The 20466-nt window shown below is 36.8% G+C and overlaps 1 protein-coding gene across 2 annotated transcripts in view; it reads right to left on the minus strand.

The window, feature by feature from the left end:
- Positions 1 to 20191, minus strand: part of SLIT2 (slit guidance ligand 2) — a gene marked incomplete at both ends in the record, with an annotated part of 250813 nt that extends 230622 nt beyond the window's left edge. For both annotated transcript variants that reach the window (XM_079534254.1, XM_079534253.1), the window contains 4 exons: positions 2285 to 2356; positions 17275 to 17346; positions 18425 to 18496; positions 20016 to 20191. In XM_079534254.1, the coding sequence (XP_079390380.1) occupies positions 2285 to 2356; positions 17275 to 17346; positions 18425 to 18496; positions 20016 to 20191 (392 nt within the window). The remainder of the gene's footprint in view (positions 1 to 2284; positions 2357 to 17274; positions 17347 to 18424; positions 18497 to 20015) is intronic.
- Between the last annotated feature and the right edge of the window lie 275 nt (positions 20192 to 20466).

Consider the following 20466-nt stretch of genomic DNA (forward strand, 5'->3'; position numbering starts at 1 on the left):
CATAATTCATATACAGTGTACCCTCTTTCTTTTATATTGCATTTAGGCTACACAACAAGCATATGTGCTTCTTCACCTGGCATCTCATTTACAGCCAAGGGTCAAATGGTAATTATTATTCACAGAAGCTCAATAGTATGCTGAAAACATGCAATGCACACAATGTTTGATTAGCTGTTAAATGCCAAAAATAAATACTAAGCCCAAAGTCTATTATACATTTTATTGATCACGTTTAAAGAACTTTTAATTCTCCTTCAACATATATTCATTTGGATACAAATATGCGTAAGCACTTAAACCAACAGATGTAAATAAATAAATAAATAAATAAATAAATAAATAAATAAATAAATAAACCAAATGACTTTATAGTATTCAGAGTGGTCAAACCATGCATAATCTGAAAGTTGACCAAGTAGACATTTAACTACTGTCAATGTTTTTGTTAGACATTTTTAAATTACAGATTTAGTTTAAGCAACCACAGATTTTTAGTGTCTTTCTAATTTTCTTTTAAACATGAATACATTATAACCAGACATTCACTTTCATGGTCTGATCAACAATAACCCTTAGGCAGAAGAAATTTAATACTGTGAAGACAGTGATCTCTTACTTTCTACCATATACACTGTGAGCAGTTGTGTGCTTTGTCAAAAGATATTACAGATTTAAGACTAGCTTTTATCAAATATACAATTCTGAGTTAAATATATTTAAGTATGATTTTGCCTGAAGTGTGCATCCTTTTTTTTTTTTTTTTTTCTCCTGCAAATTATGGCTCATTTCTATTTTATACAAATTTAGATAACAACCTTTACACTATAGGTAGAATAATAAAATGATCATAAATCCCTTTCATTTTCCTTCCTGATGGAAGTAATATCTCCGTGATTGCTGATGGAAATCACAGAAGAAACTGAACTGTTAATATATATAAAACCACACATGAATATATTATAATATAATAGTAGAGAAAAAATGTTTTTGTTTGTCAGAACAAAAGCCTTCAGGAGCTTTCTGGTCTAGTAATTTAACAACTCATTGCATCTACAGGGAAGTTCAAGAAACAAAAAATGCATCCACAGCAAACAAAAGAAACAAAAATACACAGAAATAAATGTTTATATCAATAATAGCATCGTTTTCAGTTTACCATTTCAAATTACCAGAATAGGGGGAAAATAACTATTATTTGCAATATGAGAACAGAAATCAACTCCTAAAAAATAAAAGCTTAATTATATCATTTGTTCTCAGGAACATTTTCATATACTAAAGTGAAAACAAATCAGAAGAACTCTGCCTTCTTCCACCTACACATATTTTTTCCAAGCACATAAAGGGTGAAACTCAAAAACAATGATTTCAACAGCAGAAGTCTCACCTGAACCCTAAATAAAAGTGTTGAATACATATATTTAACTAAAATAGGGCTAAACTTCTACCATCTTTTCAAAGCCTATTTAAGCATGTCATGTATATGCCATTCACACCTCATCTTATAACATAACGTTGTGTTGTAACGTATTTTGTTACAAAAAGTGATTGTATGGATAAATGCAGAAATCACTGTCTGAACTTAATTCCATGTTGATACTGCAGCATAAATGAGTAGGTTCTTCAAATAGAGCCAGTGGGTCAAAATACTTGAAAAAATCTGCCACAAGTAAAAGATTATCAAACCAAAGAAAATAATCAAACCAAAAAAACATCCAATTTTCTATCATTTGTATTTATTGTAAAACATTTCATAGCTTTTTCTATCTTCAGTTTATGTTGTGACCTTTGTTTTCTTTCTGAGGGACACGGGAGAGATCTCCACGGGCTACCATTTGTCAATGCTGATTTTTCTGGTAAAGTGTGTAGAGCTATAAAACCAGAACATAACAAAGACAAAGTGCTGTACACTGCTATATTGCTGGGCCATGATCTCCACAGTCATACAGCTATTTTAAGAGAGGAAGCAAGCAAAGAAACAAAAAATACATCTACCCACCCCAGATAAACAGGAGAAAAAAAAAGCTGGAGCATTCCTTCAACAGGAGTTCTTAACAGAAACAGGAAAGGATGAAACAGTATTTAGTCTCATACAAGCATCAGTTTCTAACCTAGGTTCTAAAAAATATTCCTGCTAAGTAGTCAAAGTACTTAGAAGATCAGTGTTAATAAATGTATTTTGGCCCGGTTTGAGGCAAAAGACAAAAACCCAATGCAAGACAGAATAATAAAACAACACCATGTTTTCCAGAATAACAGTTATCGGATTGTGCCTACTTACAGCCTGTATAACTTCGGCGTCCCCAAAAAGAGCAGCTCAGAAAGCAACTGGAGGTTATTTCTGTTTAGGCGCCTTTTGAAAGAAAAAGAAAAGGTTGTGTTAAATTACAACTGAAGTGCTTCAACAATACAGTGCATACACTTTGAGCAGATCACTGCGCTGTAACAAGCTGATCTTAAAGGCTATGTAATGCTGGTCCATTAGCGGAGACATGGTCGAGCAGTAAATTTACCATGGACTAATTACATTTTCTGGTTTCCCCAACAGACTGTATTACCTATTTCATTTTATGAAGCATTATTTTGAATTTCTGTAGTGTGAATCAACCACTAAGTCAGGATTCTATCCTGCATAACCAACCAGAAAACTAAAAATACAGAGCCAGCAGAGTAACTTCAATCTTTCTCCAACTCTTTGTTCCTCTTGGTATAATGAAGTGAACACACACACATTTTCTGACCATGAAATACTGTTCAAAGGAACATGTATCAAGTGCATGCACTTAGTTAAGTAAGGAGAGAATATATCTACAGACTCTTATAAACTATTTCAACAACAACAAAAGCAACAAAGCTGTTACAGAAACTCTGATCAAATGAAAGCCAGAAAATCATGAAGTCCCAACTTAAATTCAGATCGTATTTTTAGTTTTGTCCACAGCTATAAAATACACCATAGTTAAATTAAAAAAAAAAAGAAAAAGAAAAAAAAAAAAATCAGTTGTGTGTCAGATACATAAATAAAATACTACAAAAGAAAAACTGCAGCTGGGATTTGAAAATACCCATTTGCCTATGAGATTTCTGATGGAATATGCTGACCAGTGTCAAACCTGTTTAGCTTGAGGTAACAAGTTCTCTGCAGTATAACCATAAGCAACAGAACAATCCCCTCACAAAGACAAATGTGTTCCATTTTCATGATTATTTATTTATTTATTTAACATATAGTGCAGATTATTCTTTTTAAGTGACAGCCCTGGAGTAGCACACAGTCATATCATTCAACAATTCAAACTCCAAACAGGTTTTTATTTTTAAGGAATGCAACACACATGCCACCTGCCATTCAAAGCAGCATACTGAAAAACATGCTTCTTCCTAAGAACCTCATCATAAGTCCTAGTTTGCAATGCACAGTGCTTCTCAACACACTACTTCTAAAGCATTCCAGGCCACCAGACTGCACAGTATGGACTGTTATTTATTTTATCCCTACATTAGTTGCATTACCTAAATCAATACGTATTTACCAAGAAATTCCACAAGGTGTAAAAGAAAAAAAATTCAAAAATGCAACAGGTCTTACAAAGATACACTCAGCATCACTTTAAAAGTATACTTCATGGGTCAAATACTTGTGTTAGTATGTAATTTTCCATATTTAGATCACCAGTTTCTATTAGTACCTGCAGTTCACACGGTCCACACAACTGCATACACATACTATTAACAAAGGATGCATGTGCTGCTGTACAGACATTAAAATTAAATGCTGGTAATAAGTCAAATGCATGAATTAATCAAGCACTCATAGAAGTAGATTCATGACTCAATAGCTTCTACCAACTGAGCTTGACACTTAGAATTAGTGTTTCAACCTACACTTTCACTTTGCCTTTCAAAAATTAAAACATTCATTCTTAGAGTGCTAAGTGAATTGAGGGGACATGAGTTAAATGAGCTACTGGCCATTCATGAATTCAGTATTTTGTAGTTTCTTCCTTTAATTATTCCATCTGTGTCACTGTAGCTCCTCTTAAAGCAAAGCTTTCGCTACCAAGAATGTGTCCATCTCTAATTGCCTGAGCCAGATTATAAAGTATTACTAAGTTTTTGTAGCCAACAATGGAAGACATTTCCCTTACAATACTAAGTACTATTTCAAGAAAGAACCTTCAGCTACACTTATTTTTATATATGTGTTTATATATATACGTACGTTAAGCATTATATATAGCAAGATGTTTTCAGTAAAGTGAATTTGTCTTAAATTTCTTGCAAATAAACCCTATGAACTAGTCATTACTGAAATGATTTTTTCAAGACTGCAATAGATAGTTCTGTTAAAAAAAATAACAATAACAAGTGAATGAAAAGGACATGGCGTGAATCTGGAATGCATCCACCATTATCCTGAACACAACAGCTTTCAGGCATACAGCCAGCTCTGAAGAGTTTGCAATCTTTGATACAGAGCCACACACACAGTCCAGAAAACACATTCCTACTTTAAACAGTTCATGGCTCTCTGATACAGGCATCGTCATCTTTTCACATGGCCTCACCTTTGCCTCAAACTGTATTTTGTTTGAAAGAGCAACACCTGTCCTCAACATGCAGACATGGCATGAGACAGACATGTCCCCGGAAATTAAAACCTGAGGTAACCACAGATACGGGAAGGCAAATAAAAAAAGAACTACAGCTACTGCAGAGTAAAAACATGCAGAAAAAGAACACTTTTTCTTTCTGTATGTCAGCACAGACCTCTCTGCAGCTTGTGTGTGAACAGCATTTCCCCTGGGACAATTTGAGAAGAGAAATTTCAGTTGAATCAACTGAACTGCTCTCCCAGAACTGACATTAAGTTCAAGGTATGGCATCGAAGAAGCAGTGATGAAATGTTCCATACGTCCCCCTTTCAATTTCCTAGCTGAGCTAGAAAAAATTTGCTTTTCTCAAGGAAAGGAAGAGAGCTCAGAAGAGATGAAGTGTTAGTGGCGCAAGAAACAGAAAATATACTGGAGAATCTCTTCTAATATTGCAGTACCTTGAGCTATAAAGTTGCTGGTAGTGACCAGAAATAAGTGGGTGAGTGTATGACATCACATAATTCTTTCAATGCAGCAAAACTGAGCCCCAGTTGAAATAAATACAACTTTTGCTTGCATTACTGAATCCAGCATTTAGATTGGGCAAACTGACTCAAGTAAATTCTCCAGCTCTTCATGATAACTTCAAGCAAAGTCCACATAATACCTAAATTACAAAAAATGCTTTAAATACTTCAGTTTAAAGTTTCCAGAGCTCAGTCTTCTAAATATAGAATGTGCTAGAAAAACAACTTTGAAGTGAAATGATGAAAGAAATACATGAATATACTCAAAGATATTACAGTTTTCAGAAGCATCAGCTTAAGTATACAAAAGGTGACTCTAGCAGGTGGGTAGGCAGTCTTCACAGGAAGTTTGATACCAATAAATAAAACGTAGGTCCAAAAAACAACAGGTTACACAGAGAAACAAACAGTGAAGTCAAGAAAAAAGATAAAAAATAATGAATGTACACCTGTGATTATTATTATTGCTCCTAAGGAAAATCATTTGTTCAGAGCTCTAGAGAACAGGATATCCTTGCAGAAATTGAAACATATCTGTATTTTACTCATCCTGTGTGAAGAGTCAGAAGATATGAATTGAATGGCAGAGACTAAGGCAGAAAATGTTGTGGAGAGAGCATGTCAATTTCCCAGTCATAGACACCTCAACCCAATGATGCCTCGCCATGCCACCTGTCCACTCAATGCCACTCTCAAGTTTTCTTGCCATAGTAACTGTGATCCACTATCAATCATGAAGAGAGAGGGAGGAAGAAAGATCAAAAACAAAGTTCTTAATTATACTATTTGCACTGTAATCGTCTGCAACTGCTATAATTCACAAGCAGGTCTGTATTTGTTTTCCAGACAAGTTAGCACCTTCCCTGTAACTTGCTCCTAATTCCCCTGTAATCAACTACACACCAAAGAAGCCCTATGTAGTCTATCCTTACACTGTTCCATCCTTGTTCTGAGGGAACCTTCACAGTTTGGAATGACAAGAGGTCTCCACTTCCTGCTCATAGCAGGATTGGTTATGAGACCTGGGCAGTCGGTCAGGGCTACATCTAGTAGAGGCTTCAAGGACAAACAGCACAGCCTCCCTGAGAAACTGGTTTGTTCCAGCACTTGAGTTCTCATATCCACTCCTATTTCCTCCTTTCAATTTACACTTCTTATCTCAATACAGTGATGAGCATGATTCCAGCTTCTTGATAACTTTTTCACAGGTACTGGGAGGCTGCTATTTTGCCCCCTACAAGTTGTTTCCTTCAGGTTAAATAAGCCCAGCTAAAATACTTTCAGCTGTTTTTTTGTTCAAGTAAATGCAATTCTAGCCATAGGCCCCCAAGGAAGCAGAAGCCCTCAAGATAACTTGGATCTAAGCTCTTAGCTTAGATCAGTTCTCAAGTAAATTATAAATCAACTGTACTCTAATTAGAAACAGTCAGTCCCATTGGATGCAGAGAGGCTGAGAGCCTTCTGAAACTCTAGATACAATGCACAAATACATTTTATTCTACACCCATTGCTTCAGGAATGATACAAGGCTTCCAACTCACACAAAGTTAATGAGAGCAGAAGCCATTATTCTTCATTCTTCCTCTGAAGTTAGCTGAGAAGTAAATACAGTTTCTGCACAGTACTGCATAGCTTAGAAATTTTTCAACAAAGGATCACATCCAAACTTACTGCTGATTGATAGCAATATTAGGAGACATTACTATCAAACCATTTAAAATCAGAATGTGACTTCTTTTACCTGAAGGTCACTGTCAAAATATACATAACATTTAAAAAGAAACAAACAAAAAAATTCATTAATGGTAAATTTCATATCAAAGGACGCATTAAAAAAAAAAAAAAAAGCTGATATTTCATGCAACAGCACTTTCTACTCACAACTACTGAACCCACTAGGCTCCTCAAGTAATTCCAGCATATCCAGGGATACACATCTGCTGAGCTCTAATACCAATTCAGGCACTGTTATCTCAGGAAACACAGAATCAAATCTCAAAACAATGAAAACATCTTAAAATGGGGAGCTACTGGGACAGGTTTATACTGACTTAACTATCAAGTCTAGAGACCCAATCCTAGGTATAGTAAGTTCAGAAAAACAGACATAGTGTGAATGATCCTGTTCCCTCACAAGAGAACTTACACAGATCTTAACTCAGGCTTAAGTCAGCAAGGAAGGCAAGCCTTCCTTCTCCTTTCCAAAAAAACAGTGTTAGGTCTGCCAGAGGCAGAGAACATCTGTGCATGAGTGCCCAAAGACACTGTCTGCTGAATTTTACATTTGGCAACTGCTGTCTATGAACGTGACTTGTGCAAACATGTCATCAAGACAAAAGAAAGCCCAAGAAGTAAGACCTAAGCAAAAGATTGTGCCAGTTCTTTCACTAGAGATTCTCTCCAAAAGGTATTCTAATCTCAAATCAACCTATTTATGATCTTTTTAACCAAGCAATGTAAATTTTGATATGCTGATCACATGAATAAAAAAATTGGAATCTGAAAAGTCCAGATGCCTAAGTTTGAGTTTTTCCCAGGTCAAGAACAACTTAATCAGGGTTCCATTTTCCAGATGAAATAACTACTAGACTAAGAAAGATACCTAAACTTCTATTTGATATCAAATAAAGGTTAAAGCATTTTCTGTGAGAATAGTCAAACATTGGAACGTGTCTCCCAGTAACATTGCAGATTATACATAATTGGGAACATTCAAAACCTAAAGAAAACAGCTCTCAGCCACCAGCTCTGGTTGATCTTGCTTTGATCGGTGACACTAGAAAATCTACAGAGCTTACTTTGAATCCCCCATTCTGTGACTCTGTCAGTATAACCCATTGGATTTTATGCTACTTTGAGAAATGACGAATTTCCATTCTGTTTGACTTACAAATTAACATATAAAACTTAAAGTAAAATTAAGTGATGAGGGAATTCTAAGGGAGAGCAAGAATAAGGGCATCAGTCTTGGCTGTAAAACCAGAGAGGATTCAGGGTAAGAAACCTTTAAGTCTTCCAATTGTGACAACTTTCACTTGCCAGTGCTTCAAAGAGTCATCGTTTAGAGAAAAATGTCTTGTTGCTTGAGAAGTTTTATTTAGTCTTGATGAAGAAAGACATATATATCCTTGATAACAGCTAGGGCAAAAATCTTGTATGAAACACAACTGTCCTCATCTAGAAAGTGGAAAAAAAAAAAAAAAGAAAAAAAGTACCAACACTTCATTGTAGTAAAGACGCATAAACATATGCAAAACAACCCCAGCAGTCTGGTTAGCCAGACCACATCAAATAAACTACTTATTTTAAAGTTTGTACAGCATCTAGTCTCAATACTCTCATCTCAATACTCTTTTAAGACCACTCAAGAACTATAGATTTTTTTTAAAGAGATAGAAATTATTTTTTAAATTATCTTGCAATGGCTACATACCCCTAAGAAGGAAAGGAAATTTATAAAACCCCCACAAGGTAATACAGAATTAAATATCAAAACATCAGCAAGGATGATTTTCTGAGAACATATGGGATAACTTCCAAGAAAGAAAGAAAGAAATCTAAAAAAAGGAAAAAAAAAAAAAAAGAAAAAAAAAAGAAAAAAAAGAGAGAGAACAAGGAATTGAATAGAGTGAGGAAGTTAATTAGTCATGTGGAGTTTAGCTAAATTTTGGGAAGACTGGCAAGAGGCAAGAAGGGACTGCAAATAGTCTAGATAGAATTGTCTTTACACATTAAGTTTTCATTCATGTACTCCTGTGTAGCACCTGTACAGGCATCTTGCCAACCTACACTCAAACAGGCTGGTGTGTTCTAAGCAAATTAAGAGCAGAATTATTGTATCTGATTATTAGTCTAGGCTATTATTAAAACAAGCCAACAAAATACACTACAAACTATGAAAGAAAAAACATTTCTTATTATTTAGTTTTCATGGAGACTCTTCAGATTAAGTGAGGTAATATAACAGCATGAGTCACTGAAGTAACAGCCCTGTAGCCAAAACCATCATGTAATTTGGAGTTTAACTGTAAAATTCCAGGTAAAACTGAGACTTCAGCAGTTAAAGTAAGGAACTTTTTAGATTCTTTCTGAAATATAGCATATGAAAATGCAATGCACTTTGACAGGTCATTTTTTTTACCTGAGACCATTAATATCAAATCTTTTATAATTATCATTATTATTATTAATTGAACAGGATAAACAGAATTTTTCCAGAACAGAACTAAAATATATAGCTTTACATTTAATATCAGTGCTTTGTGGCATCAATTTAAAACGTATTCTAAATGCAAAATACTACTAGAAAGAAAAATAATGAAAACACAGTTCTGTAGAATCAGATTTGGTTTCAACATTTTGCAACAGTGCAAATTACTCATTTCAGTAGAAGTAAGAAAGAAGAGCATCCAGCAAACAGTGTCACAAAGGATGGGCACAAAACAGATGTGGGAAAAATAAACAGCCTTCCTGCCCTGGAATTTGTAAAAAGGTCTGCAAAGAGCAAACAGGACTTCTCACTGCAATTTGACTTCTAGACCTACAAAGGGAATCCCATGAGAAACTACATTCAAATGAGTAAAATATATTAGAAATAATAATGAAAATTTACAAGGATTTCAAAAGAAGAACACTGCTCAGACTTAAAAGTTTTATCAAATACATGGTGTTAGTCTGCAATCAAAGCATAGCCATATAATCTGATTTTTAAAATGCTATTAAAACACTGCTTCTCTTTTTAAATAATCATCTTCAAAGACAGACTTTGTCTATTTGTGATTTACCAGAAACTTTTCTAGAGAAAATATCTGAAGTTATTTCAACTAAAGTCTGTGAATACAGGATAATTACTGTAGTTTTTTTTTTTTAAACTATAAATACAGAAGCCCCAGTACAATTCCTGTAAGATGGTCTCACATTCTTTTGGTAAGTGATTAGCACCGCAGGCTTCGTGATCTCCTCCCTGTTCTAAGATGAGGAATGCACTCTGCACTGCCCTTAAACTATGTAGGATTAGCCAAGAGAAGGATTTTTCACATCCATGATTAACAAGGAATAACTGTTCACCCCCTTCAGGGCTGCTCAAAAACGTATTCTATACCTGAACTCATTATTCTTCTGTTACCTACACCTTCACAAATGTGTTATTAACCCTTCCCATGCTCATATTTTCAGACCGAAGCCAGACAGATGCTTAAGAATCAATGCTTTAAAGAGAAGAAAAATCTAAACAATAAACATGCTTAAAAAAAACAGAACATACGTAAACACCCCAGGTTTGAGCCAATCTAGCACATCTTCCTGGCTGAGGATGTCAGTGTGTGTTCAGAACACACCCCAACTGAAAAAAAGCTTCAGTAATAAACTTGCTAGCAAAATGAAGAACAGGGCTCTGAGAAACACTGGAGATAACTTCCTAGCTTATGAGCTAAAAACACATTCTAAGAGATCAGTGACACTTCCATTCAGAAGGCAGCTCTGCTGCTTATACAATACAAGGCTTTATTGCCAAAAATCTGCTTTTCTTGAGAGTATGCATACAACCACATACCAAAAGATGTAATAATTCATTAATTGACTATTTTTTTTTTACCAATGTTAGTCACAAAGAGGAACAGTGACTCAAATACTAACAAAACATTTTTCACCACATCTCCAAAATTTCACATAAGCTCTTTCACACCTGAAAGAACTTCAGTAAATTAAAAGAACTAATAAGATTCTCCTTCACAAATAAGAATTATCTTCATGATGCTGTTCTGCAACATTTGGCATTTTTTCCAGTCATTTCAGTCATTTCAGCTCTGAGCATATAGCCACGCAGAAGGGAAATGTGGCTCTGGAGTGGAATTTTTTTTGGGTGGGAGAATTGTTTAAAAAAAAATAATAATCTCTCTTGCAACTAAAAGGGCTGTATTTTATGAAATACTCAAAAGTTCAAAACAAAAGTGAATGACCTCAGAGTTACTCATTGACAGACTTTATTCTTGTGGTAAGAAAACTTAAAAATTCCTCTTTCAAAAGTTAATAGTTTTTCTACTTAGAACTCAGGTTTTATGGATACAGCTGGTCAAAAACATGGAATAAGAACACAATCTAATGCCATGCTAATACATAATATACGGTTAGAATGCAGATTTATTTTAAGCTCTAGAGAACAGGTTTTATCCCGTTAAAGTCGACCATATGTTTAAGGAACATCAACACTGCTACAAAAGTTCACAATGGTTAGGTTCCCATCATGCACTATATTGCAAGACTTGCTCCAAATGCCTCCTATTTTATTATGTTGGCTCACAACATCAGAGATGGATGTTGGTGATACAGCAGAGCAGTAGAAGCTGAACCTTCCCACTAGTACTCCATTATGGTTTGTTGCCATATAACAGCAGCAGAGGGGTAGTCAAACAAAATGGCATATGAAGTGAAGGCATGTCACTGAATTCCTATATGCAGAAAAAATGGCACCCACTGACACTCACTGATGCTTGCTGAACCTTTATGGAAACCAAAAAGTGGATGTGGGCACTGTGGCGTGTTCCACCAGTGGTAACATTGACATGAAAGACAAGCCCTGTTCTGTACAGCCTTGCATAGCACTGACATCATGAAACAAAAAGTGCCACAGTCAGCTCAGCCATGTGAATCAGTGGACCATGACAAGGGAACTGTTTACAGAGCTGAATCTTAGCTTCAGTGGAAATGATGGAGGCAACATTGGAATATGATTAAGCTTATTCCAAGTGGATCGCACACAGGAACAGAAAGAATATCACATGCAAGTTTGTCAGGACATATCAAACCAACATGAGGCTGAAGGTGACAGTTTCCTCAATCTCATCATTACTGGTGACAAGATATAGTTTCAAATCATTCATATTATGAAGAGAATTTCAATAGTTTTTAAATACTCTTGCATACACTTCTCAGCTAATGCTCACTTCACATTAACTTTTAATAACATATTTTAAGGCTTTTATCAAGATGGGGCCCCCAGTAAATAACAAGTACAGGCAATTCCTCAGTTCTGTTATTTTAAAATTGTATTGCAAGGTTTTTAAAAAAAAAAAAATTCATGAACTATAACAAAGTACTTAAGCTATGAAATATGTCCTTCTCCATCAGTGATGCACTGTAAGAAGCATGAAAATGTACATCATAGATGGCTTTCAGTTTAAAAGCTATTTCAAGTATCAACTTGAAGTTCAACCCTTACAGCATTCTTTTCTACAACTCGGGATTTCAGCTGACTCACACCGTGAAACTCAGAGGGGCTGGTTTTCCTACAGGGGGCACGAGCTCAGCCTTGAGACTACAGTTGTTCAAGAACCTTAGAATAACATGTTACCTCTACACTAGTTTTCTGCAGAAGCAGGTGAGTTTTGCTGTTGTTTTGTGTTGGTTTTTTTTGTACATGTGTGTTATATTAGCACTGTGACTCTTTAGAACTGCTAAGATGATAAATGGGCATTTGTGAAATAAATTCTAATCAAAGTACAAGGACTTGGCCTAGAAACTTTTTAGGTCACACAGGTAACATCTCACATGGGAATTACCAATGGGACTACTCTTGCAAACAACATCATTCACATTGTCAACGTCTGCAGAGTCAGATTCCAAATTAGTATTTTGGGGACATACTGCTACCTCAACTCACAAGTATAGGAAGGAAAATCATGGTTATTTTCAAACTACTGCTGTAAACTTTTACAATTCTGGCATTATCTGGATGTTTAGTACAGCCTTACAGAACTCATAGCTAGTGTCTCAACTATTTGGTTAGCAATTTTATTAGAAAAATATTTACAATTACAAATAAATTACAAATAAATATTCCTATCATCTAACCTCCTCCTTTTCCCTCCTCCCCCCCCCCCATGAAAAGCTAACCACTCTGCTACATAAACAAGCAAAGAATGCATTTATCCCTTAATACCTGTCTGTACGGTTGTCATGATTTTACAATTTTTGGTTATTGGTATTCTACATCATAACATCATGTAGTTCACTGGAAGTTTAAGTGTTAATGCTCCAGTTCCAGGTACCTGCCCAGAAGAGAAGAAGAATGACCTACCCCAGGGGGCTCTGCATTCAGAGGGGAGATATAACCCCTGGCAAGGTCACCTGATGTCCCTTCTTCTTTGTCAGGTTCTCCTTCCTGCTGCTCAACTGGACTGTGCATCTCACCTCAGCATTATGGTGAGGCCTATCCACTTTTGGACACTTTCTCTCATTACATTTGATTTATTAACGTCAATTCTAATTATATTGCATTATAGCGTGTTATCTTGCATTCTGTATATTTAGTAAACTAGTTTGTTTCTCCTCAGATCACTGTTGCTGTTTTTAATTATTTTGGGGTCTCCCATTTCCCCTTTCCAGAGGCATGGATTCTGCAAAATCCCTCTGCCCCACTGTCACAGAACAGGGCCAAACCAGCCCGTAAACCATTGACAACTATAATTCTGGAGTACAAAGAACTAAGAAATTTTAGACATGCAGCTCATAACAGAACTGGTTCATAGTCTAAAGCAGCTGTCCTCAACCAAATACTTCACTCCAGATGAGGATAGCTTGTAAAAACACTGGAATACTTTGACAGTAGCTACAACACCTCAGAAGGTGTAGGCATTGGGGCTAACAACTTTAAAAATAATTTTTAAAGCCACGAGCAATGAAGGTGTTAGTTTTCAGAAAGTGGAGGTACAAGCTGTCCCATTCATTGAAATCAGAGCTACACATACTCAAGTTCAAAGGGGACTGTTCTACCAAACACAGATGACACGATTCAAACACTCAAGATACAGGCTGTAAAGACATCTACATTCAGAGCACAGTTAATAACTCAGAACTCAAGCATTATTACACCAAGTTGGTTTGGGCCAAAGTTGGTACCCCTTCAGAGCTGAGCCTTCAGAAAATGCTGCCAGGGATTATACCTAAAGGAACACTGCAATGTACACACATCTGAAGACTTTTCAGAGAGGTATCCAACTAAAAGACTTACAGTAAAATCATATTCATCTCCACTAGGGTCTCCCCAGCAACTCAGTTTTCCACACACATCTAAAACCTAGATTAAGCTGCTGATTTTCCCCTTGGAACGCTCTCCCAGTCCTTACATAGCAGGCACTACTACAGGACCATTTATTGCTAACTGAAAATAACAGCAGTGCTGTTGCCGTAACAATCACCTGTTACAGTAGTGTTTATTGTGGTTGTGGTTTCCATTACAGCTCTGCAATCACACTGGTGTGACACATTCTTGTTAGCATTGCATACACAGTTTTATATCTACCATGCTACAGATCTCTTGTAGCTGAACAAAACTACAGGAAAAGCATTTCCAACTACCTAAGGGACGTATATGTAGTTTTGATCAGTTTTCTTCTGGAAAGAAAACTGAGTTTCTTCATAAAGAGAGTTAATTTTGTAAAATGAAGCAGGACTGGATGACCCAGAGCACTTAAGAGTTGAAGTTATTCAGCATTTTGCTGAAATAGTCCTGAATTTGCCATCTTCAAATGGGTATTTACAATGAGTAAATTACTGATCAACCAAGCATCTCCTTGAAAATCAGAGTAACTGAAGTGATTTTGTTACTCAAATTCCAGTTTAAGAAACATGCAAGCACCACCACTTCATGTAAAGATTTATTTTTTTCTACAAAGAGAAAATATTGTAAAGGTTTACTCTTCATATTAAAGAGTATTGAACTACAGACATTTTCAAATTCAGCCCGTATATTCCAGAATAAGATAATTAGGATCCACTGAAAATCTTACATGTTTCCATTACAACAGTGAAGGAACTACATTAAATATTATTTTGCAGGAGCCTAGCACACTGCATTTACATCTTAAAAAAAAAAAAAAAAAAAAAAAACCTCACAGTTTAAAGCACTTGCTATTTATTGTATAAAAGAAAACACTTGAAGTACCCACAAGTTCCCTGAGAAATACTCCTGAATTTCAGAATCCCAAGGAGATGAATTGGCTGTCAGATAACAATAGTCCTTCGTCAGATGGGCTTGGCAGTTGTAAACAAGAAGAAATTTCTCAGCTTTTCCTCACAAATATGAAATATTTGCTCTTAGCCAACAGCTGTGGCAGCTTAAAGATATCCTGCGTATTTATTCAAATTACAAGTCACCCACCCACCTAACACTGACTAAATTTCAGCAAATTTAAAAATTCTCTGACAATTACTGAAGCAGACAGAAAATACTGAAGACAAAGCAGAATCTAACTTCGTGGGTGTAAAATAGACTGAACTTCCTTAAGTCAGTTTTCCTGCTAAAGAGTAAATAAAATAACCTACAACAGTAGCTACAGTTATCAGAATTTTTCTTCCGAACTAGAAATGTTCCAGTGATGTGTGATACTATTTCTTCCAAAGTATTTCACTGATTTAATCAGGAAGAAAAAAGCAAAGATGTAATAGTAAAAGTGAACACTTCTTACAAGTATTAACTATTAAAGTCCAATTTGCCATTTTTATCATAACCTCGTATTCAACGAGAATTCTTATGACTAGATGTATTTTAACCTACATGCTAATCTCAAGATTTATTATTATTATTGAAGTATTCGCCATTATGCAATAGGAACTTTCAAGATAATCAAGAAGTGAAGTTGACTATATACTGTTTTAAAACTTCACAACTACTTTGTATCCCAGTATCAAGTCACACACAGCTAAAGTGCACTTCTTTAACATTTATTGATGTTTCATCTATATGTTCTTACTCTGGGAATACAAACTACAGTACTGTTTAATTTCTTGTTACATCCCATAAACCAAATTTAGGAATGTGTGCATATTATTCCAATATATTCCTCAACAGGAAAAGCTACACTGAGTCTGTAAACTTTAGTATAAAGTTTAAAACACATTGTAAAAAATGTTGCATTAAGTCTTTTAATATGACTTCAAGTAATCTGACTACACAATTCTCAGAGTAATCCATTCAAAAAATGCTATAATGCACAGTGACACTTCCAATTTTGAGGTCAAAAGGTTATTTTATTTGAAGAAAAAAAAAAAAAAAGACAATTATTTCAAGTCCATGATATTTCAGATAAAAGAATTATAAATTAGCCATTATTAAGTTTCTTGAAAAGCTTTGTCTATATTTACAAGAAATAACAGCTGGGTGTTTTTGTCTTAAGCACAGATCCAGAGCATAGCTGTTGTAAGAAAATGTTTAAGCCAGTGCTGCTTTGCAGTGCAGGAGAGATATTGTTCTGAAGTTAAGGCACCAGTGAATGCAAGTGAAAACAAGATCCCAGAGGCATGCATAAAAAGCACGATATAATGAAAATGCAGCACAACTAAGATGCCTGATAATGAAAGCCCTATAGTTCTACATGAACATACATTAATAAAGTTGCTTTCTCAGGGTTTTCTAGCTCCAAGCTCAAACTATACTCAACTGTCAGCATCTGGACTTTAATGAGATCCATTTTGTACGAGAAGTTGTACAATGCATTTTAAACAATGTTTTCATTTGAGAAAATACAGCAAGTATACACAGAAAATTAATTCCCAAACCTGTCCAGCTTCTCTTCTACCCTCTTACTCATATTCTATTTACATCCTGCCGCAAAAAAAAAAAAAAAAAGCCAATGTCCACATTTCAGCTTTACTGGACAAAATTCTCTCTTCCCTTCAGCATGCATTTTTATTTATTTACCTTTAAAAGTCAAGATCAATTCAGAATTTCAGACAGTTAGCTCATATTTTTTTCTTAAGTCTTCATAAAAGCTTTATGCAAGAACTGGCATTAAATTCAGCTATTGCTGCATTATCAAGATGACTCTTCACAACAAGCAGTAATTTCCAACAAGACATCATATGAAACACCCAATACCCAAAAAATAGCCTGTTGGAGCTGCGTACCCATGGACACTTTTTAGAACACAAATACATTAACAACATTCAAGATATTTTCAGTAAGATATTGAAGTTTACACCTCAAATCTGGACTGCTTTATCAAGCTTTCCCCTCAACATCCATACAAATTGTTTGAGAATTTCTTACTCCTTCTGTGTCTCAATAAGGATACCCCAAGTTTAAACATGTTGCTTTAACAAGAGAATTTGGCAAGAAATTATTTTCTGATACATTTAGGATTAGAAATACTTACAGCCTCTCCAGTTCTTTTAAATCCTGGAATGCTCCTCTCTCAATAGTGCTAATCTTGTTCTCCATGAGCTGACTGAAATGGAGAAATTTTTGTACATAAGTTTTAACAGCTCCAAGACCACTTGTTGCATTAACAGCAGTCATTTACAGACAGCCCTATCTTCATTAAAATGCTATTACAGTTATTCTAGAGTGACAACCAATGCAACATTTTTGACTGTTATCACCCCACACTTCGCATGGGCTCATAAAGGAAAAAAAAAAAAAAAAAGAAAAAAGAAAAAATAACCCTCATTAAAATGATGTTGAAACATACATGCTGTGCATGTATATCAATCCTCTCCAGTAAACTTAAAGATCCCAGTTGAACAGTATAAAAGTAAAATGAGTCTCATATATGAACACCACAAAAATACAAACTGTGGCACGCAGAAAAAAAATTTAAAAAAAAAAAAATAATCAGTGAATTGAATTGTCACCATAATAGTAATTTAACAAAAATGAAGAATTACTACAGTGTTTAAGAAGAAAAAAAAGGCTTTGACTACTTGCTCAAATAAAACAGCCTTAACAAATAAGCTAATCGTACAGTATTTTAAACTCACTCTCAGTTACCCTACCTTCCCCCAAACCCAGTCCTGGAAAAGCTTCATAACTCTTGCAGGAGGATTTACAGAACCAATTCCAAATATTCCCTGGTCAAATTCACTGTTAAAATATATTCTTTTTACCCAGGAACTTCAGAAAAGCAATAATCATTGCCTGAGACTTGCTTTTATACTGAGTAGAGGAATAACTTTTTCCTCTTTAATTAATTGCCCTATACTTCAGCGTACCCATTTTCAACATGAACTATAAATTTGCTAAATTTAAGCTCTCTCTTTCAAGTTACAAGAAAAATTAAAACTTCATTCACTTTACAGCCTTAAGAAGAAATTTAAAGAATGATAACCAAGATGACATTTAAGGCATTTGCTAACTTATTTCTACCAGTTTATGACATGGGGGAGGGGCTGTAAATTCAGAAGCAGTAGCACAATAGCTGCAAAGCGATGGATAAACCAGAGGATAACTAGCTTAACAGTTTTTAAAACATGAGCTGTATGTAGCATCAGTCCAAGAAGTATCAGCTATAGAAAGAGAGAACTTACAGAACTCGAAGGTGCCTTAGACCAGCAAAGTCAGTCTTGGTGATTCTGGTGATGTTATTTCCATTAAGGTCCCTGAGAAGAATAATTCATAAGCAGCAAAATTAAAACATTCAGAAGTTCTGATTTTTTTCCCCCTCTTTAAATTACTTTGTTTTTATGGGCAAGTTTTTTGGGGTTTTTTTGTTTTTTGTTTTTTTGTTTTTTAAATTAGCAAATGTGAACGATACTAATGAGCCATTCCTGCAACAATGTGTGAGCTCCAGACTTCAAGTGACCGAAAGAGAGTTTATCTGCACAGTGGTAGTTTCAAACTTTGTAATCAGAGACCCTCACAAAGTGAGTTCTTCCTACCGTTATACATTTATCTTTAGCAATAATGAACAGCCTAAGCCTGTCTGAGCAGGTCAGATCTGCTCTGCTAGAATTGCAGCTAGAAAACCAGTAAAGCTCCTTTATGGACATGACAATATCTGTTAAGGTTATAGGCTGACAATCACAAAACCAAACAAATGACTGAAAACAGGACAATCTTCTACATTTTAAACAACTTCCAGCTTTCACACTATTTCTACATAGGCAGAAGAGAGCTTCACTTGCTGCAGCAAACATTAGCTTTTGAAGCAGTCGTACGGTTGTAGAGTAAATACTTGGTAACAGCATTTTACAAAAACTGAACGCTTCACATGTGGCATAGGAAACGATACTGACTGCAGAACACAACGCATGGTCAGAAGCAATGGAAAACTGGATTAAGGCCCTGACATCTCTGCTTGTATGCCAGCACTTCTTTCTTTTCTGGAGTTGTTTGTCCCCTTTTTTCCTCTTTTTATTTAAATAACATTTTAGATCAAGATATAGGCTTCCCTCCATTCCAGTCACTGCAAATAAAACCAGACTTTGCAATTCCTGAGGTAAGCCATTAGGAAGTGGTATCACATGGAAACTACACTGACAATTACAGCTCATTCCCAACGCGTTCGGAAAAAGAAGTCACTGTTTTTGGTGTTTGTTCCACATGGGGCCGAAACACCACTGCGAAGAAACCACACAAGTCTCAACAGAAATCAGCGTCCCTGACACTCGGAGTGAAATGCATCACTTGAGACATGTGTTCATAGCCCAACGTTTAGATGAGTTATTAGAGGTTAATAATAATAATAATAATAATAATAATGTGCTCATCTCTTCCACTGCCTTAGACCCCTCCGAAATAACAGGAGAGGGTCGACCACACGCTTGCTCTTCCACGACTGGAAAGCACTCTCAGCGGAGGGCACTCGAATACCCTCAAAAAGAGGTTGGGGTGGAGGGGTGAAGGCCGCAGTTCAGGCGCAACTTCGCGCTGTGCGGCTGGGGAAGGGGCTACAGCACCAACGCCGGCAGCGAACGTCAGCGCGGAGCTCCGCGGGGGGCGGCGGGCGCTAATGGGCTTCTGCCGCGGGACTCCGAGCACCACAGAGGAAACGGGCAGAAAAGGAAGGGGACGGAACCGCCACCCCCTCGCTATATACACACACATGGAGGGCGGCGGGACCCCCGGGGCCACCTCTGTCTCGCGGACGCCGCAAGCCCGCCGGCTCGGGGTACTTACAGCCGCTCAGTGTTGCGGGGGATGTTCCTCGGGACACCGCGCAGCGCCAGCCCGTGACAGTCCACAGTGCTCCCTGAGCAGGAGCACTGCGCCGGGCACGGCTGCGGCGCCGCCTCGCCCGACAGCATCAGCAGCAGCCCCAGGGCCAGGGGGAGCCTCCCCCAGGCGCACATCATCGTCGCCCGCTGAGCCCGGCCGGGGCCCGCCGGCCTCGGGCCCGGGGAGGCGCGGGGCGCACCGCCCTCCTCCTCCACCTCGCCGCGGGGAGCGCTCGGGCAACTTTCAGGGTGCGGAGAAAGCGAAGTCCTCTCTATCCGGAGCTGAGACGAGCAAACAAGCCCAGCAAAGTGCGGCGGGTGGCAGCGATCCGCGGCTGAAGGCAACTTGGCGGGGAGGGGGCCGGGCAGGGCCCTCCCTCCGTAACCCGTCGGATGGCGGGGACGAGCGGCAC

This window comes from Tetrao urogallus, assembly GCF_951394365.1.
Source record: "Tetrao urogallus genome assembly, chromosome: 4".
NCBI classification, from domain to species: domain Eukaryota; kingdom Metazoa; phylum Chordata; class Aves; order Galliformes; family Phasianidae; genus Tetrao; species Tetrao urogallus.